The 27379-nt window shown below is 42.1% G+C and overlaps 1 protein-coding gene across 2 annotated transcripts in view; it reads left to right on the top strand.

Annotated features, from left to right (window-relative positions):
• Positions 1–4297: 4297 nt before the first annotated feature.
• The window catches only part of CDS1 (CDP-diacylglycerol synthase 1), a 57512-nt gene continuing 34430 nt past the window's right edge, over positions 4298–27379 (top strand). For both annotated transcript variants that reach the window (XM_034772368.1, XM_034772367.1), the window contains exons 1-2: positions 4298–4399; positions 25993–26120. In XM_034772368.1, coding sequence (XP_034628259.1) covers positions 4343–4399; positions 25993–26120 — 185 coding nt within the window. In that variant the 5' untranslated portion in view covers positions 4298–4342. The remainder of the gene's footprint in view (positions 4400–25992; positions 26121–27379) is intronic.

Here is a 27379-nt window from a genome sequence, read left to right as displayed (position 1 = left end):
ATGCAGCTTGAATGTGTGTTTAGGCATTTGGCTTCAGCTGCTGATGTTTAGCTCACCAACAGCTTCTAAGAAAGCTGTCACCTCTGTCCCTTGGACTACTTTCCTTTGGGACAGCTCTGGTCACAGCAACCAGACCCAGCTAGTTTGACTTCATCTGCTTTACTTGACCCTCAAAACCCAAGTTATTTCCAGTTTTCCAGCACAGCTGACTACCCTGCTGTTTTTGCACTGATTAGAGTTTAATGCTAGTCCTTTTGCCTGTTTTAGTTTTGGTACTTCTGACATTTAAGGCCTTGGCTACACTTACCCGGTAGTTCGACGGCTGGAAATCGAACTTCTGGGTTCGACTTATCGCGTCTAGTCTGGACGTGATAAGTCGAACCCGGAAGTGCTCGCCGTCGACTGCGGTACTCCAGCTCGCCGAGAGGAGTACCGCGGAGTCGACGGGGGAGCCTGCCTGCCGCGTGTGGACCAAGGTAAGTTCGAACTAATTCGAACTAAGGTACTTCGAACTTCAGCTACGTTATTCACGTAGCTGAAGTTGCGTACCTTAGTTCGAATTAGGGGGGTAGTGTAGACCAAGCCTTAGTTGACAACTGTAATAATGTTACTCCTTTACAGTATAAATAACCCTCACTGAGGGCATAGTCAACTGTAATTTTGTATCATTCTGCCTTTTGTAATGGCCATCACATAGTTTAGTGATTTTTTTTTTTTTTTTTTTTTTACACAAAGTAAATGGTATTCCCCTTACTCTTCCAGCCAACCAAGAATTAGATGGGAAAGGATCTGGTTTAAAAAAAATCTATATAAATGCACTGACATATGGGCAGACTTTATAGAAATAGTGGAATAAATTGGTGAGTTGAGATAAGATTCTTTTCTTCTGGCTCCTGTCTTTTTATTGCCTTTTGTCACTCATTTTATTTGGTGTATAAAATTAATTTTATTCTCTGTATCAAACTTCTTCTGTGATGTTTGGGTTTTTTAATTGTATAACGTAAAATAAAGATTTTTTTTTTTTTTGCCTTGTAGGTGTAGGCAGAGTGGTTGGAGGAAAGGCTGTGTATGGGAACTTGGAGCCATGCTTCCTGACTTCCAAGTAGTTTTAATTATCATGTTCTAATGAGTCTCCCTGGTTTTTAAGCATATGTATACTTCCAGCTTTAACACTCTATCCGGGAACATACTGTAAATGCACTGAATGCAAGGGATGATTACACAACTCAAACATTCAGACCATTAGCTTGCACTATATATAAGGATTACAAAAACTTTGTTTCAAACATTTCCTCTTGGCACATACTCAATTACAGTCTTATAATTGAGTGGAAGTATTTCCTCTTATGTACAAGAAGGTTAAAATAAAATCTCTCATTGAGGACTGGAGAGATGGCTCCCTAGCTATTGAGGTCCCCTTCCCCTTTTTTTTTTCTAGGCTATGCTTTAGGTATAACTAAGATCTATTTTTTTCTAGTGTTACCTAAGTGTCTTTCCTTGGTGAAAGAACAAACTTGTGTAACACGCTTGAGTGCATACTTGATTCATGGAAGTTTGCTTTCTTTATGCTTGGACACTGCCTTTGGGTTTTAGTCCATAATTCTAGAGTCATCTCCTTATTGCTTCTCAGATCTGTCTTCACAGTGCGAAGGCAGGAGCAAATGGCTCCAATATCATATTTGGCCAATAAGTAGAATAAGAAAGATTGTTTTCCCATCATCTGTCTGTTTCTAACCAAATGCAAGTTCTTAGCTAACCTATTTCTTCTTTCTCCTCATTCATGGTAAAGCTAGTGAAACGGCAACATCATATCAGGACTCTTGGTGTGAAGTAGTTTAGCCTACAGAGGAGGCAACTGCATTTAAAGCTTGTACAGTTGCTTTTGAATGTGTAAGTGCTGAGTGTTATCCTGAGGGGATTCTATGAAATGGCGGGGGGGGGGGGGGGGGGGGGGGGGAGGGGCGGTGTAAGAGTTACTCTTTCCACTTTTTAAAGTTTTCTTTCACCACTGCAGCAAATACCAGGAGCAAATGCCAAATAGCTACCGGTGGGGGGGAATATTCTTCCACTCTGTCCTGTACAAAACAGTTTCCATTCATATTTTAGGACATCACCAATGGTTCTGAGCTTCAGACAATCAAAACTCTCCTGCAGACCTTCCTTCCATGCTCTCTTGATTTTTGTAACCTGTTCCTCTCAGCCCTGAGTGTGCGTGCTCTCTCTCTCACATCCATCCCATATAAAATAAACCTGTTTAGATTCTTAGTCGTTTATTGCTCTGATCATATCACCTTCCTGCTTTTAGAATCTTTCTAGTGGCCCCATTTCACCACTTCAAGTTTCTTGTCCTCACCTTTCATGCCCTTCACAACTTTGCCTCTGCTTGCTGACTCTCTTATGTCATCCTCTACCACACCCAGTTAGCAAATCATCCCAGTCAGATGTCTTTTGTCATTTTCACCCACAAAGGTCTCTACTTCTTCTGTGCGTACAGGATAGAATAGAACACTTCCTTGAAGGCCAATAATCTCTCCTGCAAGACCCCCATGTATCACACTGTCTGTCTTTAAGAGATCATCCAATTAAGAGAGGCTAGGGTGCAGGGCAGATGAGAATCAATGATGCTTGAATTTTAAAAGCACATGACTATTTGATTCTCTCCTCCTCCTTTGTATGGCACTTTTTTTTCCTTCAAATTATGAGCCCATTATGGTATGAACAAGTCTTCGTTTTGGGTTTGGATAGCACCTAGCACGATGGGACACAAGTGCATTTAATAAATATTTAAATAACAGTGGTTAATCTAGCCTCTCATAGGGACCACATGCAGAACTTCAGTACCTACCCTAGCAGCTAGAACAGAATTCAGCACTGCAGTAAAAACTTCCATATGTGAATCCCCACTCCACCACTAGAGTTAGAACACACAGTAGCCGGCAAGCATCCTATTCCGAAGTTACTAGAGCTAAGGTAGACAGGAACTGGAGATGGCCCCGTACAAAGCAGAGTATATTTCAGTTCAAATGTGTTTAGGGAATAGTTAGAAAGCTTTATTGATCATGCAACTGAAAAATGAGTGGCCTGGAGCTATGCAATAGTTTTTGAGGGATGGGTGAATCTATAAAGTATACTAATCTGTAATGACGGTGCTGCTTATATAATAAGAATACTCAGCACTTCTATATACTTTCCCTCCAAAGATCTCCCTAGCTACTGTACAAAAGAATGTTTAAAAAAAAATTGGCCACCCTTGTACCAATTTGATTAACAATGCTAATGGGTTATGTACATAGCATTATTTATTCTTCTGCATTTGAAGTGTTACCTGTTCTGATATTTTTCAGGACTCAGTAGGACTGTTATACAAACTGGACAAGTAGGATGTGAAGTGTCCTCAACTCCTATAAGCACTAATCTCATGTCATCATATTTCAGGCATCATTTTTCACTATGAAAAAGTTAAGTATAGTTAACGTGAGTTAAAATCATAGTGAAGATATGGTAGGTCATAGGTTTTTATATTACCTGTCAGGGTAAATTAAAGATTTATTGTTTCTTCCTATTTCACCCTGCTAATTCATGTGATGACTACAGCCTAGGTCCAGGGAGGCAAGAGCCTACTTTCTTGCATAGTGAAAACGCATTGCAGAGGTGCTATCCCTTCTATTGTTGCTGGGATGTTTTGGACACATTCCAGGGGGTGGGTACAGGAAACTTATTTGGGGCTGTACAGTAGCAAGACCGCACTTTCAGGAGGCAACTTCAGCTGTGTGCTCACTATCTGGTTGCAGTGTGACATTTGGCTCTGTTGGCATGAACGCTAAAAGATGCAAACCTCTTCCCCGGTGAGCCATCGGTGCTGCAGATTTGTCCCTGCCAACCTGTGCTGGTTGGCAGGATGGGAATATGCCCCTCTCTTGCCCCAGCTGTGGGAGGGGGGACAGCCCAGAAGTCTATCAGGAGGAGGATGGCCACCTCCCCTCTGCCTAGGGGCAGCTGGGCCTAGGGAGCATCCCGAGCTCGCTGCCCGATCCAGCCCCAGCTACCCACCCCAAGGCCTTCCTCGCTGCGCCGGGGCGGAGCTATGGCCTGGGCGTGGCCTGTGACCTCACACAAGGGGCGGGGCGGGGCGCGTCGCGCTGGAAGCAGGCTGCAGCCGCTCGTGCACACAGTCGCGCCCCTCGCCCGCGGTGGCTCGTGCAGCTCCTTGCGCACCTGCGTGGCCGCGCCCCTCCAGCGCTCGCTCCCCCCGGGACCCGAGGCGGGGGGCGAGCGGCCGAGGCACCCCCCGGTGGGGCTGGCGGGCGTGCGCGGGTCCCCGGCCGTTGGACCCTCCGGCGGCATGGCGGGGCTGAGGAGCCGAGCCGCCGGGCGGAGCAGCGGGAGTGCCGGCGACAAGGTGAGCGTGGGGGCGCGGCCCGGCGCGGGCGGGGGAAGGAAGAGGGGCGAGGTGACTCTCTGCGTGGCCTCTGGCCGGCCGGCTCGCTCCCTCCGCCTGGCAGCCACCGCGCCCCTTTCCCCGCCGGCCCTGCTGGCTGTACCGGGGGCGGGGATGGTGAAAGGGAAGGGTGGTTCCTACACCCGCTCTCCCCTGCTCCCCCACACATCACCTTACCCTGGGATGGGGGGAGGAGGAGGAGATTTATCTCCTCCCTAACCCCCCCCCCCCATTATGAAATTGCTGTTCAGTCACGACAGGGTCACACTCTAATTTGCACCAGCTGGCACCTTTCCTTAAAGTCTGTGCACTGCTGGTGGGGCGGGTAAGGGTTCCCTGCTCTTCCACGGTCCCTCTCCCTGCCTCTTTCCACGCAGGCCTGAGAGGTTGAGAGTAGATTTAGGAGAGTATTCAGCTCCTTTCTGGTTCTACAGCAAGAGGCCGGTCGGTGGTTCCTTCACTACCTGCAGTCTTCATTCATCCTGGCGGATTGTTTCCTGCAGTTAATCACTCCTCCCGCTTCAGTGCATAAAGTAGTTTGGGAGACATAAACTGCAAATTCAGGGATGTATTGACCTGGTGTGTTGGGAAGGAAGAAAAACATTTACTGCTGAACCTGCCCTAGCTAAAGGTTGTCAGCCCTTCCATGGCAACTCTCTATATTTTATGGTTTTATAACTCTGATAAACATTTACTTCTGGACTCTAATGTGACTTACAGTATAACATTTCTGTTGAGGGAAAAAAGTTTTCAAAATATTAAGTCTCTGTGTAGTAGAGTTCATTATATTGGCAACTCTTACCCTTTCCCCCAAATGATGCAGTTTTGTTCACCACTCTAAAACAGATTAAAAAACAGAATGATTATCATTATGACTAAAATTAAAAGGACACTCTAATTTTGAAAAATACAGTAGTTGTGTAAATGTTCTTTTGTAATTTAAAACCGCTTTGTATTTAAACATTCAGTGTTTGAAACCCAAACATCCCAGCATTTTTCTGATGTAGGTGAACTAGACAGTGAAACTGACTAGTGTTTTTGTTTTCGCTTGTCCCCTTGAACAATATTAGCAAGCAAATCATGAAAAACAAACAAACATAACTCATTCAAAAAGAGTCAGTGTTGGGTAGCATAAACTGAAGGTGTAAACCAAGAAGAAAGCTAAATGAAGTAATGACTTACTGGGAATCTGTAGCAATCTGCCCAAAAGGCTTTCTTTTGTTTTTCTAAACATGCCCAATTCTTTCAACCTTTTTCCATAGGTCATTTTTTTTTTAAAAATAAACTTATTTTTCTTGCTCTCATCTGGACTTCCTCCAGTTTGTCCACCTCTCCCTTAAAGTGCAGTGCACAAAACTGGACACAGTACTCCAGCTGAGGCTTCACCAGTGCCAAGCAGAATGGAACAGTCACCTCCCATGTCTTAGCTACAGCACTACTGTTATTACATCCCAGAAAGATAGATATTTGCCTTTTGCAACAACATCACTTTGACTCATTCAGTTTGTGATCCACTGTCACCCACAAATCCTTTTCTGCAGTATTGCTTCGTAGCCAATTATTCTCCATTTTGTATTTATGCATTTGATTTTTCTTTTGTAAGTGCAATACTCTGTAGTTGTAGAGTCAGACACAGATGTTGAGATTCAGCACAGAATCTGCTGTGCCAGCCCTGCCTTTGGCAGACTGTTTCAACAGGTGTTCAATAACCATGACATGAGAACATACACTAGATTTTTAGTTCACAAAGTGGTGGTAATCCCCACTGTCCTTTACAGCTGTATGACTTGGGTGACCTATGGAAAACACCTGGAACGCCAGCACCAGCACTTTCTCAGGAAGATCCTCAACATAAACTGGGAGGATCGCTGCACTAACATCAGAGTCCTCACGGAGGCCAGTGCCTTCAGTATTGAGGCCCTGATTATCTAGCACCAGCTGAGGTGGAATGGGCACTGTGAGCTCATGCCTGATGCATGCCTACCAACATAATTGCTATACACCCAACTTACTAAAGAAGAAAGGAAACAGTGAGGCCAAAAGAAACACTTTAAAGACACCCTTAATACAAACATCAAGAAATGTGGCGTTGAGGCCACGCACTGGGAGACAGTAGCCCAGGTCAGGGCTAACTGGTGAAGACTTGTCAGAGAAGGGATGATCACTTTTGAGGAAAATTGCATTGCCCTGGTCACAGAAAAATGCCAGAAGAGAAAGGAAAGATGACTGTCATGGCCCAAACCTGCCTTACAACATAACCCGCAATGAGTTTGCGGCTCAAGGATTGGACTCCTCAGTCACCAAAGGACCCATTAAAGAAAATAAAAACCTGTGGAAGAGATCACCCTCAACACTGAGGGATTGGTGACGATTCTGTATATGGGTTTTTTGGATTTCATCTGATTGCTTTCAGACCAATTCTCCAATTTATCAAGATAATTTTGAATTCTAATCCAGTCCTTCAAAGTGCATGCAACACCTTCGATACAACTAACGGTCCCGGTCCTTGACATGTTGGTTTGTGGGAAGCAATGAGACCACTTACAGTAGTAGTGCTAATTCAGACAAGTAAGGGTTTGCAGGCCTGTATTCATAATAGAGGAGGCCTCTTCTGATGCTTTGGCTTTGGTCTGTATATTTAAGGTATTAAAAACTTGAAAGAAATGACAAGCTTTGATATTTGTTGTTTTCATAGTACCTTGTTCTGAAGTCAAGATGTTAAACCTATGTATGTCTGGCCAAATGTACCAGGATATAGCCTGATGTGACTTTTGATATCTGTGGAATATAAGTAGAAAATAGAAGTGCTGCAGGACATTGGAGTGTAGGACAAGCATTGAAACACTTATGTCTTAATGCTGGTGGAGTGGTAATACTTTAATTCCTTTGTCTGCTAAAATTTATTTTAATCTAAGTAGTTGAAAAATGTCTCTTTTTCTGTTGTTCCCTGAAATCGTTTTTGTTACAAGTTCAGGAGCACTTTTATTGTGCCCACAATACATTCTAGCATTAGCAGAATGTACAAAGGCCACAGCAACGAGAGTATTTCTTGTGTGTGCTTCAGTTAGCTAAATGCTTAATGTGGTAGGGAGGGGAGCAGGGTATAATAGTTTCACTGCAGGAGTTTTGGGTTTTATTCATGTATCTGCTACTGAGTGTTACTGAGGTATTACCTGCCAAAGGTATCCCTATCTCTGGAATGGGGGAAAATACAGTGGGCGTTGAGATCTAATTAAACGTTCATGAGGTGCTTGATGTCTGCGTCTGTGGGCTTGTCTACACTTGAAATGCTACAGCAGTGCTTCAGTGTAGACGCTACCTACACTGATGGGAGAGGTTCTCCTGTCTGCATAGGTAATCCATCTCCCCGAGAGGCAGGAGCCAGGTCCATAGAAGATTTTTTTTTTTTTTTTTTTTTCTGTCGACATAGTGCTGTCTACATGGGGACTTGGGTCTTCTTAACTGTGTTGCTCAGGGTTGTGGATTTTTCACATCCCTGATACGTGGGCGGGTCAATCTAGTTTTCTAGTATAGCGCAGCCCTAAATAAGGGAGTGCAGTCCCTAACCTCTGTACTATGGAGAAAGAACCGAGGTGAATTATGAACCTTGCTGTACTGGGTCTGCTTAGCAGACCCCTATAATCCCCTAAATTTTGTTTTGTTTAGGGTTCGGGTATCTTATAAAAACAAACTAACCCCTTCTCCCCCCCCCCCCCCCGTTTGCCTAAGGAAAGCCTAAGAAGGGCTTGAAGGGTTTGCTTCATTTCAGTTCGCTCCTGTTACTCCACTCTAACTACCCTAGCTCAAGTGAGAGTATGACTACACTGCCAAACACCACTCAAACTAGACAGAGTAAGTGGATTAGCAACTGGTGAGTGCTCGAGCTTCAACCCAGCCCACTCTGACAGCTTAAAGCACCACGTTAGCTACGCTAGAGACTAGTGTGGACAGAAGACTGTGTAGGGGTAAAACTAGTGTTTACAGTTCAATCTAACAATGCAGTAAAGACAAACACTAATATGTGCCTCTTGTCTGGAGTCAGGTGTGCAAGTTTGTAGCCTGGTGTGCTTAGATGACGTGGGGACTCATCACAACTGTCATTTTTGTCCTTCTATTATCTGTTTGACCCTCACTTTTATTGTCACATCCTTCCCCTGTCCCTGTGGGGCAGGGACTATATCACACAGAAAGTCACAGGTTTCCATTAAGTCTTTTAGAGAGTCTATGTTGTCCCTTCTCCAGGTAGTGATGAAAGCAGAAAATGCAATGAAATATATGGCAGCTTGGACCATGGTAAGCAGGAGAAAGAGGGAGGCACGCGTTTTTCATGCATGACAGGTGCCATCGCCTATCATTTTTTGAAATATTTAGAAAAAACAAAGCAAATTCTTGGGTAAAACCTGGAGTTGAGGTTTAAAGACTATCACTCACATTGATTTAAAAAAAACCACTGAGACTGTTGAAATTTCCACATAATTCTCCTCACCCCCAATAACCAAAAATTGGAAAGTCTGGAAATTCAAAGTTAATTCATTTTTAAAAACATTTCAACCCAAACCACTTGAAAATATGGAGATATTTAGGGTCACCCAAGCATCCTTATTGTTATTGTTTCATAACTATGGCTTTATCCAGAAACCTTGACAATATAAGCCACAAATGGCTGTTGGTTGTCTGATAAAATAAGTCAAATTAACACAATCTTGTTAGACTACTTTGTTGTTGATCTAAGAGGGATTTCACACTGCCATTGTTTACATTGCAACCTTGTGTGACTCCTGACTTCTTTGGGGCCATAAACAGAAAGATTTGCACTGGACCACATTGAGTTTAAAAAAAAAAAAAAATCATGTGTGTAGGGGAGGGAAGGAGAATCATTTGACTTTGATCTCCTCCCCATTCCCACCCCCCCAAGGATACATCAGAATTCCCCATCTAATAGTTTAAATCAGGGATTCTCAAACATTCATAGTTTAGATTCAAATTTAACAGAGTATCTAGTTAACTACCTCCTCTTCCACTTGTGACTGCCAGCCAGATTCTCCCCCATTTATGTGCATGTAACATACCTGTAGCAATTACAGCAATCTAATACTACGAAAGTATTTAACATTTATTTCCTCTTTTAATGTAATCTGTGAACTAGAATTGACAATAGCCAGCACCATGTGACCAGATAGCTTTCTGTGTATCATTAGCAAGTGCTCTGTGGACCACAGTTGGAGAACTCCAGTTTTAGATAATATGAAAACAAAAGTACTTCTTCATACTTAACCTTGTTTTTATTCAATATGGTTTATTATAGTATAGTTGCTTGTACAAATTGTATCTCTAATGTCTAATCTTAGAGACTGTTAGGCAACTGCTCAAATAATTGTTGAGCAAGTTCTGCTACAGAATGCTATCACATTAGCAAAAATAAATCTACAAATCGAAGATAAAACAGAACAGAAATCTGTGGAGCTCTTTGGACAGTGGTGTTTCTGTGGGAGTTTGGTTTGAGAGGATAGTGGTGATTTTGTGTTTTGAAGGTGTAGTGATTTCTTCCAGGTTGTGGCTTGATTCAGTGCTTGCTGATATCCTGTAACATGGGAGTAGTGCTGACCTAGTTTGACTAGGTTTTAAAGCCAATCTCTGGGGAACATTGGCACAGCTAGCAGTTAACAGTAGAGTTTCTATGGGACTCTGTTTTCCCCCCCCCTTCCCCCTTTCTTTCTTTTTCTCGTCCTAACCCTATTCCTAGAAAAGAAAGAAAGACAGTGGTTACTGAGGCAGCTGTAGAAGTGACCCAAGGAGGAGAGGAGACAAAGATGATGGTTAGGTGCAGAAGCTGTGGGATGTATATCATTCTTGAGTGCATATCTGACAGAAGCTATGTATGTGTGAAATGTCACCTGGAACAGCTCATGGCAGAGAAGATCCAAGGATTAGAGATGCAGTGGAGATGAGGGGATTTGAAGGTATAATACAGGAGAGGAGAGCAGAGGTGGTACAGACCTCTGAATATTTGTGGACACCTGGCAAACAAAAGGAACTGGAAGGCATTCTGCCAGAAGAAGAGGGTGATCCATTTGAAGAATGACCCTGAGGACAAGGCAGAGGAAGAGACCAGCTAGTGGTAGTGAAATCCAGTTGAGTAACAGATTTGCTGAACTAGTGAATGAGAAGAAACAGGCAGAAGATGGTGTGGTGAGGAAGAAAAACAAGAAAGACAGCCCCTGCAGAAAAGAGGAACACATGATGGAGATACTTGGGGATTGGAGCCTAAGGAAAAATTAGGATGATGTATAGGGGACTGCAAGAGAGAACAAAACACCAAGAAGAACTAGGTGATTGGGGACTCCATACTCAGAAGAATTGACAGTACTGTCACCAGATTCAGGGAACAGAAGAGTGCTGCCTGCTAGGAGCAAGGATACTAGATGTTGATATGAGGCTGAAAATGATCCTGTTGGAAGTGAGGGGGAAAAACCCACTGATTGTGCTGCGTGTGAGGCTGAATGACACTGATAGATTTCCACATGTATAGGGAGAAGTGTTTGAAAAGAGAGGCTGTGATAGATTTTGGGAGGGATGGTGGGTGGGGGGAGAAGAATATGTAGTTTACACCTCATGGGTGTCATTAACCTGAGAACATCCTATTGGGATGAATGGCCAGATCACACGTCTGTTGTCCTCTTGTATTTCAAAGGATTGGGCAGAGTTGCCTCCAGCTAGTAGATAGGCTCCTCACATTCCATGAATTACCACCTTCCCTTATCCTTATGATGCTTCCAGCCCTACTGGGGCATTGGGATCCAGGAGATGGGCAGAGCTGGTAGCATTCCAAGGAAGGCTTTTTGTTTTTTCCGTACCTCAACAAGTGCCTGCTTACTACCACCACTTCCTCAAAAAACAAGGGAAATTCACTGCTTGAAAACTTGATTAATGCAGAGTTAAGGTTGACCAGCAATGCCTTGTACCCTTCCAGAATATCAAATGCACCTGAAAACTAGAAAATAAAGAGTTAAATTAAAACAAACACATCTGAAAATCAGGGAATAGAGAGTTAAGGTAGTATCTTCCACACCTTTATCTGTCCAACTGTGCCTGTCTTCTGATGCTGACAGTAGGCAACCAAAACAAACTGGACGTACCCCTAAGAAAATCTGCCATTTTTTGTGTTGTGTTGGATACAACACAATGCTATACCATCATTTCTCTTCATACATTCTTACTGACCCTCACTTTGCGTTACTAAGATTTTTGGGCAGTGAATAGTGGTAGCCTAGTGCTATCATGCTTCCAAATGCTGCTGAGAGAAAGGCATAGGACCAGGGTGTGTGCTGTGACTGACAGGAGGCACAGAAGAGAAGGCTCATTCCAAGCAAAAGGGACGAAAAGGGGTTTTAAGTATCTTAAATTCTGAGATGCCCCAGGAAGTGGAGCTTTCCTTAAAATAAGTTAGAGTGGACCCTGGGAGCTTTAACTTATGGCAGCTTTACCCAGCTCCCAGCATAGAGTATTGACCATTTCCTCACAAACTCAGCAGGCCCTTGTGTTGGGGGTTGTGAGGAAAGTGTGTGTGTGGTGGGCAGGTGGGTGTGGCAGGACTTGGAAATCTGATCTGGATTTGAAGTTAAAATTCCAGATTACTAATTCAGATTCACTGTCTGTTTCTGGCTTTGAAAATATAAGTAAAATGACTTCTTCATTGGTAGAACTGAAGTAATATTTGAGGCTGTTGAAGATTAATACTGGCAGCCTTGAAAATAGAACCTCATAAGGGCTTCTTCTAGATCAGTGTTTAACTGTGGCTCCTCACTCCTGGGAGTGGCAAGAAAGGCAGTTGGAGGGGGAGTCATGAGGCATTGAAAATTGTAATACAGTCCAACAGTATTTGTGTGGTAAAGTGCCTAGCACCGTAGTGTCATGGTCTATGCCTAGGGCTCCTAGATGCTGGGATAATACTATTCATAAAAGCAAAGAAAATCTCACTCCCTGCACCACCCTTAAGGTATGTCTTCACTAGCAACGTGAAAGCGCTGCCGCAAGAGCGCTTTAATGCGACTGTGTAGTCGCGGCACCAGCACTGGGAAAGAGCTCTTCCAGTGCTGTAAAAAAATCACCCCCACGAGGGGAGTAGCTGGGAGCACGGCTCCCAGTGCGGGTGCACTGTTTACACTGCCACTTGCAGTGCTCGGGGGTGTTTTTTGACACCCCTGAGCGAGAAAGTTGCAGCGCTGTAAAGTGGCAGTGTAGACAAGGCTTTACCCTTCAAGGTCAAGTATTCTGTCAATTTCTCAAAACACACAGGCAGATTATATGGGATTATCTTTATCACTGACTCTTTTTGTGGGGGTTTAATAGTTAATGGAAGGGAGTTGTGAAGATCTGACTTTGAATAAGGGATTACCAAAATTGACCAATGCCATCCAATGATATTACAAAGTCACATCTTAGATCTACACCAAGTGGTATGTTCCCATAACTGTTCTCTTCTACGGAGGCTATTGTTCTGCTCATTATTATAGTCTCTTTCCTGAGAATGCCGAGGCCTTTTTTTTTAAATGCTGTTTTCTTATAAATTATAGCTTAAATTCGAGTGACAGCTGTATTAAGGTGCTTATTAATTTACCTTTCAATCCTTGTTTAGTCATAACCTGTTATTTTATTTTCAAGCTGAAACTCTCCAGGATTTCTCTGGTGGGGTTTTTGAAAGTTTGAATCAAACTATAGTTGAGCCCTTCTTGAAAATAAGTGGGAAAACAGTCTCCGTTACATTAAAACAAAACAATCCTTCCAAAAACAACCCCCTCAAATATGATTTCTTGTAACTTTCTGAACAGCTGTTTTGCACAAATGGCTGGGGCTAGAATTGAAGTGGAAGTGTTGACTTTTTCTCATTGGAAAACCACACTGCATGTGTGAAATATTAGCACTAAGCTCATTCATAAAAAGAGCAGCCAAGGGGCATGGTGTTACCTGATTAATTAGCTGTGTACTGAAAAATGTACTGAAAGAAGCACTAAATGAGGTCTGGTTACACAAAAACCCTTGCCTTAATCACCCTACATCTTGTACTTAGATGACTTTGTGGGTCACTATTTACCCATGCATATGCAGAATACTACACCACTATAAGATTGTACATATGAAGCAACCTAACCTATAAATGAAACACTTCCTTGATTGAGTAATTAAAGGAAAAACTAATTTGAAAGAGAATTAAGGTAAGCTGCCACTTACGTATTTCTCCTAAAGAAGCTTCTACCTCTGTTCTGTAGCCTTTTTGAGAAAGCTGTATAGCTGTGGCTGCATAAGCTAACTCCCCAAGTGTGTACCCAGGGTACCAGATGGGATTGTTCTCAGGCAGAGCGGATCGCTTTAAATCAAAGCAATCTCAATCATGATTTAAATCAGCAAGTAGAAACTTTAATTTAAATAGTCCATTTTAATCATGATTTGCATTTGTACTTTTCAGTTATTTTCCTAAACAAAGGTTGATTTGCATTGATAACCATTAAAACATGTTGATTTACAACTAACTCTAGCCTTTAGGCTATCATCCTGGTTAGCAAAAAAACAAAACCAAATTTAGTGATTCTACACACTTATTTAAGCACTTATATAACTTGATAGCCATTTATTCAGATTCTTAATGTTTATATTCTATTTGTTAGAAAACAGTGAATGATGCATTTCTTATATATTAGGTTGATTTTTTGTGTGTGATTTGTATCAAACTATTTGAATGGAAATTCAAATTAAATTTAATGCACAAAACATTTAATTTTTATTAAATTAAAACTAAGTCTTCAGGATACATAAGAAAACGTTTATCAAAACAAGTTTTTCATTTAAAACTGATGTATTAAAGAAAGTATCATCTGTAGTTATTGAGCTGAACATATTTTTTCTGGTCATCATTATCCTTCAAGATTGTAGAACTAGTAATCTCATTCTCTCCCATGTAGCTTTTATTCATAGATTTGAAGAGAAAAATAAGCTTTTTTATGCCCAGTTGGTTTCTTGACTGTGAATACACTAATCATTGAACTGAGCTAGCTGAATAAACTGAAATGAAGAAAATATTCTCTCTGCACCTGCAGAAGAGGCCATTGTTGGCAAAAGCTGGTTTAGTACTTTAAGTGCCTAGAATCAGAGTCTGTTAGTGAGTGACACAAACCATTAAGTTAATGGAACTTTCTTTAAATCTTGGTAGTAAATGTACTGCTTAGTATTATTTATATTTATTTTTAAAAATTTTAAATTATAAGTTTAGGCCTTAAAGGTTGACCATTTTAAATTTAGTTTTGTTTGTTAAAAAAAAAAAAAAAAAAAAACCCTGTATTTAATTTAAACATGTATTCATTTTTTTAAATCCATGCTGTTCTCGAGTGGCTAGGCCATACTGCTGCAGTTACACAGCTATTTTTAGCAAGCTAGTACAAGTATGCATACACATGATGCAGTCACACCTCTTGATTGCAGTGCAGAGACACTTAGAGAGGAGTCGTTTTGGCAGCTGTGAGAGTCCCTTTTAAGGAGGGCTGGGTTCTGTAGCAGAAGTCTACAATTAAAATGACACTCCTTAATATAAAAGAGTGGATTAAAAAGTAGAAATATCTACCACCAGTAATCCTGACCAAATTGTAGTGACTTCAAACCACGGTTCTTTTAACTCAAAAATGGCAACCTGCATACCTTACAAACTTAGTTTTTCTATAGTCTTCTTTACCAGGACCCCTTCAGTTGCTATGACTTTCACAAATTTTATTTTACAGCTTGGAATGTCAATCTCAGCCTTTTAATACTGCTAGGAACTGGGTTAACTTTCTATTAAAATCTCAAAAAACATCCTTGATCAGCACATACAAGATGTGGTATGTTTGTTTACTTGGTACATAGATTTATGCCTAAATTCATTTCAGATAGCTTGTTAGTGACCATCTCAAGGTAGGGTAAGCCCCCCATCCTGAAGTGGGGTGAGACAGTCCTGAAATACAGAGCTCAAGTCCCAGTCCTGAGGTGAATGACTCTGGGACAGCATTTGTGCCGGATTCACTGACGTACTGCTCTGCCCATGCCCGAGGCTCATGGATGGTGCCAGCTTCTTCCCGGTGGGAGTAAAGGAGAGTGTGAGGTGGGCCTTGCCCCCCACTTGTCATGAGGCCTCGCTTCCTGCTCATCCTCTTTCCCCCTGGTGAGGCCAGAAGCAGGAGCTGGACAGTAGTAAGAGCTACCAAGGGAGCCTGGGCTGCTGTGGGGTGCCCACACTGTAGAGGGGCAGGGACACGGGCTGCCCCCACCCAGGGAAGATAGAGGGCTCCCCAGTGGCTCGTGCTCCCTGGGCAGCTCTTACCATGGCCTAGTTTCTGGCCTGGCCAGGGGTTGGGGTCTCAGGAAGAGGGGATTAGGGGGCAAGGGCTCGGAGGAGGAATGGGGCAGGTCAACAGAGGGGGCAGGACTCCTGTATGTGTTCTGCTTTTGCCTTTTGAAAAGGTGGTCACCCTATCTTACAGGAACAATGAAATTAGTGGGAGCTTGAGTCTTCAGGACCTCTGAAAAATCAGGCCACTTCTATTTAAGCCCCCCCCCCCTTAAGGGGATGTGAGGGTAGCACTAGACATGAAATACAATTGCAGGCATGTGAAGAGGATTTTGTTCAGAATGGAAACTCCTAATGTCTATGAACTTTCATAGAGACTTTCTAATCTTCCAGATGACTGCTCCATGTACATCACTCTTACTAAAACTCTCATTCTTCTATCAATCAGAAGAACCATTTCCAGTACAAAATGCTCATTCTTCTGCCTTTAGTTTCCATATCTTCAGTGGCACTGGTATCATCTAGTCTAGGTGGAATGCAGCACCTGAGATCTCCACCCACATGCGTTTGTGCTAAAGCTAGAAAAAGCCTCATTTTCAACAATGCATTCTAGTTAACGTAACCATTCTGATATATTTTCAAGATGTAGGCGACAGTAAGCTATTAAAGAACAGATCCAAAAATTTGTCTCCTAAAATGATTGAGGGATGATGGATTCATGACTGATGGTTATTCTAGGATAAATTATGCATGGAGGTACTCCAAAAGGTTCTTCCTGCAAGTTTGGGACTGCTTTTGGAAATCTCTAGCCAGCGAGTTGAGATCATCACTAAGAGGGCTGCAAATGAAAAATCATGATATGGAGCATGTCATATAACGTGAAGGATACAGGCTTGATTGTAATTAGAAACTTAACCAGATCTGTCTGATATGTTTGTGCCCTATTGAATATATTATTTCCCCCCTATGAAGGACAGAAAGGTCTCTTTCTTCAAAAGCCCTCAATTGCTACAAAATACACAATTGACATTCTTACTGGCTTTTTTTTTTTAAATGCACCCTAGAGTTATAATATGGTTATGGAAGGTATTCCTCCCTAGGAAACTTACTGTACATCATTCAGTTAAAAGTGCTATTTTCACTGTTCAGGTCAACAACATGAGAGAAGTATTTAAGGTGTGCAGTTGGAACACAAGCAACTGAGAGAAGTCTCATTTAATATATTTAAAAAATTTTTTCCCTGTCTCGTCTTATACTTTTATTTCATTACTTAAGCTATTATCTAATATTTTTACACTATGCTAGATGCATTTCCAATTTTGAAATGCTGACAATCACATGCTAAGGTGCTAGATGGGTCTATTACTTTAAACTTTAGCATAATTAAATGGATTTGATTTAGTTTTTCCACCATTTGTACTTTACACAATAGAAGCAATAAAGCTTTGAAAAAACCACCCAGAAGTGTCTGAGTCAGATAAGCTACAGGCTTAAAATGCAAATGGCTTGTATAGCATTTTGACATCTGTAGCAAGCCATTTTCACCACAAATACGAATTTGACCAAGAGCTTAAAAAATGCAGCACAGCATTAATTACCTGTAGCTAGGTAGCCTCTGTCAAGCTGTCTGGAGTGGCTCATGACTGAGTGCCAGCCTCAGGGCAGACTGTCAAGAAGCAGAGCACAAACTCCAGACAGGTATCAAGTGTGAACTTCTTATGTATTGTAACAGCCTTAACATGGAGTCACAGTCCTGTTGGGTGCTCCAGTCTATCTTGCCACCCAGGCAAGCTTGCCTTTGTGATAGATGGTCCCTTATACCAAAAATCATAATATTCAGGTTACTCCCAGTCCCAAAGGATTAGTCACTTACCCCAGATTAATTGTACCTTAGATCTCTCAGCAAAGACACTGCTTGTAGCCAAACCTATATTAAACTAACTAAAAGTTTATTAACTAGGAAAATAAAAAGTTATTTACAAGGTTTAAAGCAGGTAAATGTACACATACAAATGAGTTACAATCTTAGGTTTCAAACAGTAAAAGAAGCTGCTATAATATACAAGCTCTGTATGTCACTTAGGGCTAACCTGAGCTAAATAGCTTGGGGATCCCTTCCTTATGCATAGAAATATTGTCCTCTCCATATTCCAAGGAGCATAATGATCAGTTTTTCTTGACAGGGATTTTTATCTCCTTTCCCCAGAGCTCAAGCTGATGGGATGAGAGTTTGTGTACTCTCCATTTCATGGGTGTTTGGGGGGGAGTAATCCATCAATGTTCCACAAAGGCTTGTCTGATGTCTATAGGCATTCTTTTGTTGGGCAGGAGATGACACCTTTTTTTAGTAGACTAGTATTTCACACTTGATAATGCTTCTCTCCTAACAGTGGAGGTTTACAGTTTTACATCAAACGCTTTTATAGTTACAAAGCAAACATTATTACCTTATAATAGAGGATACAGATTAATGCATGTAGCAATTTACAAGCATTTCATAAAGTCTAAACATTCTTATAGTTTAACATTTGTTTTAACAATATGAAACACACAGGTGAGTTTCTAGCTATGCTTTTGTCAGTGTTCAATGAGGCCTAGGGGCCTTTGCATGAACTGGCACCTATTCTGCCTGCATCACAGCATCTGTGCTTAATACTTCAGAAAGCCAAGCTTGCTGTTTCAACAAACTCAAAATAATGTCAGCTAAACAGTAGGGTTGAGTACTTTTGAAAGAAAAGACAGGCAGGCAAGCACAAGATGATATCCAAGTTTTCCTTTCAAACAATGGAAGTAAATTGCCACTTTTCTCCAAGTACTGCTAATGCAAACAGACTTTATATAGGAGGCGGGGGGGGAGGGAAAAAAAAAAAAAAAAAAAACTATGGAGATAAGAAACTTGAAGCAATGAAACCGCAGACCGCAAGACTGTTTGATCAAAGTAGCTACTTTCTTGGCTGAACAACCCTAGCTACCAGATTTACCAAGAGTAGTGTAATTCTGTTTATAGAACCTCTGATGTATTGTGTCCAACATTTGGAAGTGAGTCTTCTAAATTCCTGAAAAGAAGAGCATGGCTTGATCTAGTAAACTAGCTGTAGGATGCTCACTGCATCATTAATGTTTGTTTTTAAAACACCATGGAGGCCTGTAGTGCTAGATAACACAGAAGAAATTACCTTTCTGGAGGAGTTTACGTTCTTAAATTAGATTTCATTTATCATATTTGTGATTATTGTGACAAAGTTCCTCCTCTACCTTGGTGGGTCCTGCACTTATTGGCAGATTTGCTCGCTTCACAGATTCACCTTGTGGGTCAGGAAACAGTCCAGAGACCTTCCCCTCTGGTAGGGGCTGTAGTCCAGGTCAATTCCTCCTGTGTTTGATCAGGAGTTGGGAGGTATGGGGGGAACCCAGGTCTGCCCTCTACTCCAGGTTCCAGCCCAGGGCCCTGTGGACTGCAGCTGTTTAGAGTGCCTCCTGGTACAGTTGCACAACACCTACAACTCCCTGGGCTGTTTCCCCATGGCCTCCTCCCAACACCTTCTTTGTCCTCACTACTGGACTGTCATCCTGATGTCTGATAACACTTGTACTTCTCAGTCCTCCAGCAGTATACCTACTTGCTCTCAGCTTCTTGCACACCTCTTGCTTCTAGTCCTTCACACACACTTCTGCTCCCTGGTTTGACTGGCGTGAGCCCTTTTATAGCATCAGAGGGGCCTTAATTAGAGTCAGGTGCTTAACTGCCTCACCTGACTCTTAGCAGGTTAATTGGAGTCAGGTGGTCTATTAGCCTGGAGCAGCCCCTGTTCTGGTCACTCACGGAACAGAAAACTACTTATCCAGTGGCCAGTATATCTCCCTTCTGCTACTCTACTGTTCCCAACTGGTCTGGGTTTATCACAGTATCTTATTTTTATTTCATGGCTATATTGAAAAATACATCTTGCTTCCTCTTGATGATGCTGAGATTTTCATACGGTAACTTTGTTAACCTCCTTGAATACTGTACTTCTCTCTTAAGTCTCTATCTACCATATCAGTTAATAGTGTTTTCTAGAGTTTTACTCTCCTCTTCCCAGCATTGTGTTTAACCTTTTTAAAAATTAATTGAAAAACTCTTTACCTACCAAACGTGAATTTTGGCTTGTGTTTTTGCTGCAACAGTTAATTGTCTTGCTGCAGCAGCCTTAAGAAAAATGGGTCCTTGAAGAGTTAGATTCCTTCACTTTTTCACTTAAAATGATGTGTTGCCTGGTTTAAGGAGCTGAAGACAGAGAACATCAAACTTATGAGAGACACAAGGTGGGTGAGGTCATATCTTTTATTGGACCAACTTCTGTTGGTGAAAGAGACGAATTTTGAGCTCCACAAAGCTCTTCTTCAGATCATGTAATTTTAGTCTTCACAAATTCTGGCAATACTTGCCTTTATTGCTATTCTATTGTAAGGGATGGAGTTTGGACACAACTCGCAGTCCAATCTAATAATAGGGGATGGTTCCACTCTCTGGTATCCACACAGACATCCTTTTCCCTTTTTCAAAAGTGACAGACACTTAGGAGCCTAAATTTCAGTGAAAGTCAGTAGTACTTAGGCTTCTACATGACCTTTGATAATGGGACTTAAAGCAGCATAGATCAAAGCACACTATAGAACTTTTAGTGCATGACAACAGGATCCACGTGGATACTTAGGTCATGTCTACACCACAGAGTTAAGTTGACTTAAGTTACATCAACAATCATAAACCGCTGTAATTACATTACTTATGCATGTTCACACAACACTCTTTGTGTTGGCAGAGTGCATCCATAGTTGGTGCGCTAGCAGTGCACCATAGGTAGCTATCCCACTGCAAATTGTCACCGTCTGCCACTAGGGCTTCTGAGAATAGACCCTAGTACATCATGGGGCAGACTCATTGCCCCATGATGCAGTTTTCTCCATCCCATCATTCCATGGGCTTCTGACTACATTTTGTACCATTTTTCAACTGCCCCTGTAAACTTTGCGCCCGCCATCTGTGTCTGAAAGCACAGATCCTGCACTGCTCTCCAGTCTTGTGATGAGCATTATGAACACACTGCAGGATCAGCCGCATTATTTCATGAGCTGCAAATCTAGAAATGAATCTGTGGTGCCTGCCCTGCTGTGTGCCATGGAAAGAAATAATTCAGGATTAATGTTGGCATTCATGAAGCAGCTGCACACGGTGGACTGTTGCTATTGGGCTCGGGAAACAAGCACTGAGTGGTGGGACTGGGTCGTGATGCAGGTATGGGATGGCAGGCAGTGGATGCACAAAGCTGCTTTCCTGGAACTGTGTGCTGAGCTTGCCCCTGCATTGCGGTGCCATTAATTGCCTCCTGCTGTGAAGGACTGTGATCTGGGCCATGTGCAGGAAATAATGGATGGCTTTGCAGCAATGGGATTCCTTAACTGTGGCAGAATGATAGATGGCACGCATATCTCAATTTTGGCTTCAGACCATCTTGCGATGGAGTGTATCAACAGAAAGGGTTACTTTCGATGGTATTGCAGGCACTGGTGAATCACTGGGGTTGTTTCACTGACATCAACGCGGGCTAGTCAGGGAAGGCGCACGAGGCATGCATCTTCAGGAACACTGTCCTATATAGAAATCTGGATGCAGGGACTTTCTTTCCAGACCAGAAGATTCCAGTAGGGGATATGGAAGTGCCCATAGTGATTCTGAGAGACCCAGCCTACCCCTTACTCCCGTGGTTCATGAAGTCTTACACAAGAAACCTTGACGGCAGCAAGGAGAGCTTCAACAACAGGCTCAGCAGGAGCAGAGTGACTGTGGAATGTGCTTTTGGCAGATTAAAAGTTGACTGGTGCTGCCTTTTTGGCAGATTAGACTTCAGTGAGGAAAATATTCCCATGGTCACAGCAGCCTGCTGTACTCTTCCCCCTGAATTTCAAAAATGTTATGCAAAGTTTCCCAACAGGTAGAGCATTGAGGTGGATCGCCTGGTGTCTGATTTTGAGTACCCAGACGCAAAGGGGCTCAGCAGGGGGCATTTTAAGGCTTTGAAGCAGCATTTTGACAATGAGCCCTAGAAATGTCTTTCTGTGATGAATTCAGGCAGTCATTGTTTACTTGCCATCTTGAATGACCCTTGTACAGATTGCTGCCTGAGCCTTAATCATAGTCTGCCTATGTGCTGATTTGCTACTGTGTATGAATTTCTGCTGCACCCACCATGCGTAGGACACAAATAAAGAATGATATTTCTGAGACTACATTTTTATTAAACAGAAATACACAGATTTCCATTTCCTGCCAGGGACGTGACACTGAGCAGCACTCTCTCAAATGAGGCTCTCACAGCTGTGTATAAATCCAGCTGTTACGGAACTGGTCCCTAGGGGTGAAGTGCAAAGGGTACCGTGATGGGCTGGCACCATGTGAGGCATGTTTGTGGAGAGTTTGACGAGGGCATGGAAAGCAGTTCTGTATGGGCTGCAGGGGGAGTCAAGCACACATGTTCCAACTGCAGCGCAGTCAGGGACCTGAGCATCTCTGTTTGGTCCTCCATGAGCTTTATCATCCACTCATGCTCCTCTATTATTCGCTCCTGCCCCTGTCTTCGCTGGCCCTCAGGGGCACATCTACAGAAGCAAAAAAAAAAAATAGAAAATCAATATTGTGAGTGCACTCTGTCTTGAATCATAGAGGGTGCTTGTAACTTTTTTCTTGCTTTCCCTTGGCAAATATGCAGCATGGTGAGAGCACTCAACATGGTGAGGTCAGCCTGGGGGGAAGATGCAAGATGTGGAAAAAGGATCTGGTGGTTTCAGAAGGGGATCACTACAAGCGCCTAGGGACACTATTCTGAATACTGGCACCATTTTCCACAGGGTGGGTGATTGAAGCAGATCTCTCTATTGAGGGTAACCAATGATGCAAGGGTGCATCTCCTGCACGTGTGTAGCTTCAGACCAGGTCCATAGGCTGCTCGCCTGTGTGCTGCTTTGGTTTCTGCGGAAGTGATTGGCGTGGCAAAGTTTCCTACAATGAGAGAAGAAACAAAGCAGCTCTGCCAAGGAACCTTTGTCAGAGGATTGCAGAATACCTTCATGAAAGTTTCCTAGAGATTTCTACATAGGATTCCCAGGAAATCCCGGTGTGCATTAACAAACTTTTCTTCAGGACCCCCACTGTGTAGATGCACAGGGGAATGAGGAACAGGTGGAAACAGTACCTAGTGTTGGTAATTTCTATCCCTTTTCCCATGTGCACCAAGTAACAAAATAAGACGTCTGTACCTCATGTCACTATGTAGTATCAAAGCAAATTGAGTACATCCATGCTCCTGCTTCTGGTGTGCCAGAGCCGGAATACTGAGACTGGCTAGACTCCTTTGGAGTTAAAGAGGTCCTGACTCACCACACCACTGGACACCCTGTTGCCTGTCCCATAATCTCCTCTAGCTCAATCTCCTCGTCCACCACTTGGTTCTCGTCGCTGATTCTGCTGGCTACTGCCTCCAATGTCCCCGAAGTATCCATGGGGCTCTTGGTGGTGGAGGTGGGGTCACCACCGAGGATGGTGTCTAGCTCCTTGTAGAAGCAGCATCTTTTCAGTGCTGCACCAGAACAGACGGTTTGCCTCCCTTGTCTTCTGCTACGCCTGCCTCAGGTTCTTGATCTCAGCACAACATTGCTACTTGCCCCTTTCGTGTCCCTTCTCCTCTATGCCAGAGCAAAGTTTCTACGGCTGGATCGGAGCTGCGACTGGACAGCCTCCTTTACCCACAGACTCAACAGATCAAAAAACTGTGGTGTATTCCAGGCGGGAGTGCGTTTGCTGCGGAAAGCCAACATGGTCATTGGGAAGATGCTATGTGAACTCTCCACGCTGAGCAAACAGGAAATAGAATTTCAAAATTCTTGAGGCTTTAAAGGGGCGGGGTGCATGCCTGTGTATCTGGCTGCAGGGCAGCGGAGTTGAAACTGCTGACCAGAGCGGTCATGATGGGCATTTTGGGATACCTCCTAGAGGCCACTGAGGGCGACATAAACAAACGCAGTGTCTACACTAACGTTACGTTGCTCTAACTTGGTCACATAAAGCTCTATGCTGCTCGTCAACGTGTCTTTATTATGTTGGCATAGCAGGAGAGTTTAATCGGCCGGAAGAGCATTGCAGTGCATACACTTCCACAGTTTTTGTTGACAAAAGTGTGTAGTGTGGACAAGGCCTTAGTGCACAGCAAGGTAATGTGACGTAGATTTACACCTTAGCTTGCCATGTATTAAGTGTTCATGTAGACAAGCCCTATGCCATCTAGGTACTTCTGAAAATGTTAACCTGAGACTAAACCTTTTCTAGTTTTTAAATGCTTTGTTAAAAGTGAACTGCCATGTTTTTGGAAGCTGTAGAGATGGATAAATGAATAACTAAATTGCTATTTAATAAAACGTATGCAAGCAGTGATCACTGCAGTTAGAATATTGCCTAAAGCTAGGCAAGCCTGTTAACCTTCAATATAAATTTTAGGCCTGACTTGCTAACCTATTATAGAATACTGTAAAGTGGAGAATCCCTCGGATAACTTTGAGAATGTAACCACTTTAGGCATATATGGTTTCTTTCACAGCTACCAGAGAAATCTTATAGATTAAAGAACTTGCTTTGATTATACTAGATTTATTGTGGAGAAAAAGTAACTCCCCATGTAAGAACTACTCTGTCCTCTGGCCTTGGTGTATAGAAAAACATAAACGTTGTTCACAAACATGACGTAAAACAAACCAAAACCCAGTCAAGAATTATTCATTAGAAAAGGGCTAAACACAAACTGAATGAACATTTGCCAAACGTCACTCTGTTATACACTCTTTTGTCTCACCCTTTGTCTAATCTACTTATTTACTAGCTGTTAGGCACTACCAAAATATAAATAAGAAACCTAGTGCAGGCAAGGTGGGTGCGGATATCTTTTATTGGACCAATTTCTCTTGGTGAGAGAGACAAGCTTTCAAGCTTACACAGAGCTCTTCTGGGACTGACATGGCTACGTAACACTGCTTACAAATCTAGTGCAGGCTTTTAGCAGATAGGGCAAATAATACAATCCTAGTTAATATAACATCACTGGTGAGAGTGATATGGCAGGGGAGCCACCTATTGAGTGGGCAAAGGGTGATGAGGACTGGTGCTTCGGTTAACTACCACCCTCTCTCTGTAAGGTGGGGAAGGGAAAGGATGGGAAGTTCCTAAACAAGATGGGGGTTAGAACTGAATGGGAAACCAGATATGACATTGAAGATCTGTGTAAACTGTTCTCCCTTCTTGCAGCTCCCATTTCTCAGCTTTCCCTTTCTTCTGCACCGCTGAAAAACCTGTCACTGCCAGCATGGGGTTTTTAAAGAAATATTTTGGGGTAAGATTGATGGATAGGAAGGTAATGGGACAAAAGGAGGAAGGAAGGTGGGTAAGATTGGTGGAGTTATGAGGTGGGGGAGAGAAGGGAAAATGAAGAGATGGATAGGGAAGGTGGGGACTAGAGTGGAGTTTTAAGAAAGCGTAGCTAAACTGAACTATGCTTGTTTGATCCCTCTGTTTATGGCATTGGAACAAATCGTAGCTGGCAAGATGGAATCAAAATTGTGTGTAGCTGATGTGAGAGGATGAGGTCAGAAAGATAGCGGACATGCTGAGCTAGAGACTGACTGCGTGCCTTCTGTTTTTGCTGTTGAAGTGGGACTTGCTCCAGGGAAGTAAGGCACCTTGATCCTCAGAGCCTTGGATAAAGATGTGGGTGTTCTTGTAGTATATAAATCAAAATAAATAAGCCACTACTACTACTGATTTCTTTTGGGAAGAATATTGTCTTTAGAAAGCTAACCTGTCATCTGTAAGAAGCTGATTATTGGTCACAGCTAGAGAGTTAGATTGCAAATTTTTCAGTCTATGTAGATGTGTCTGAGAAATTTATGGATACAGAGAAGGAGCCTTGAGGGTGAGATTACTTGAAGGTGGCAGGTACCATCACAGCAAGTGAATAATTTACCTTCTTATGAACTGTATAAGCACATAGTCAGTAAGCCAAGTTTCACTCTGCCTAAAAGTCTATAGTTTTGCTGATCTGCCATTTACATTTTCTTAGAAGCAGGTATTTCCATGTCACCAGCCAAATGAATCTTTGAGATTAAGCATATACTACCTTCTGGAAGCTTAAACAATATTCTTTTATGTGCTTTGTCATAGGATGTAGTTTTGGGTGAAAAATGTGGAGATCTAGATCTCAGAAATGATTCAGATATTCCAGAAGTGCCCCCATCAACAGACAGCACTCCAGAAATTCTCAAGAAAGCTCTGTCTGGCTTGTCTTCCAGGTATGGTAAAACAAGCTTCTTAACACATTTGGGATAAGAGTGTTGAGATAGCTGCTGACTAAAAAATAATTACAGACAAAATTGAAGTCATTTTTTTTAATTAATGAGGGAAAACATCATGCCACAAAAAGTTATTTTTTTGGATTTAGTATTATGGTATCTGGGCTATATTCATTCATGCTTGTGTAACAATTTTCATACAGCTACTGTGCTTTCAAAATAGGCTACCCAAAAGTTGCCCAGCTGCACCCATTTCTAAATGACTAAGGTAGCTTTTAAGTTATGATATTTAACAATTATCCGCAGTTGCTCACTATTTCCTATCTTGGTACAACAGCACAAGCGTCAGTAGTTTATAGGGACTGATGTTGCAGGACCTTATTTATTTATTTTTAAAGAGAGAGAGAAATAAGAAGCTTTTGGTTTAATATGCGGACCAGGGTGGATTTGTTTTAAATCATGATTTAAGTCGCTAGTCAGGAACACTTGATTTAATCATGGATTTCTACCTAAAAGTGCATTCTTGTCGTTGTTATAACCTTAATACATATTCTTCACAACTCCGAGAGAGATGTAGGTTTCATTTTTAGAAGGTACACACTAGACATTTTTAAAGTGATGTATTTTGAAAACTTTTCAGATTAGTTTTACAGCTATATCAGAAAATGAATGATTGATTGGTTATTTCATTTACCAAAGGTAATTGAAGCAGATATTTATGAAGTCATTGGGAGGTGAACTATCTCCAGTTCAACAGGTTAATCATTAATATTTGGAGGATTGGTTGTTTTTTTGTGTTTTTTTTTTTTTTTTTTTTTTTTTGGTCCCATCCACTTTGAGGGAATTCTTAGGAAAATCTTCTTCTTTTTTTTAAAGCTTTTGATAGTGATAAGGATATACCACTAATATGAGCAAAGAGGTCCTTTGCTGAGGTTAGTGCAGCATAGGGTACTGAAGTCTGTTGTAGTGCAATGGTTCTGCCTTTGTGTAAGTACTGATGACAACTTCATTTAGGTGGCCTTAATGGGTACTCTTCACTTGCCAATAAATAAAATCCTTTCAAAGTAAATTACACATGTCTAACACAAACTTAAGTTCAAATTAGATTTTTAAAATTGACTAAATTGACAGTGTCCCTTTAAGTTTAGTCATGTTTGTCTAGTAATTTTCGTTACTTGTTCTACAAGGTACATGTGAGATTGTTATGAACAAGAGAGTAGAAAGATTTTTTTTTTTTTTTTTTTTTTTTTTTTTTTTTT

Source organism: Trachemys scripta, chromosome 5, assembly GCF_013100865.1.
Source record: "Trachemys scripta elegans isolate TJP31775 chromosome 5, CAS_Tse_1.0, whole genome shotgun sequence".
NCBI classification, from domain to species: Eukaryota; Metazoa; Chordata; order Testudines; family Emydidae; genus Trachemys; species Trachemys scripta.
The sequence above is the reverse complement of the archived record's forward strand: the minus strand, read 5'-3'. Positions and strand labels throughout refer to the sequence as shown.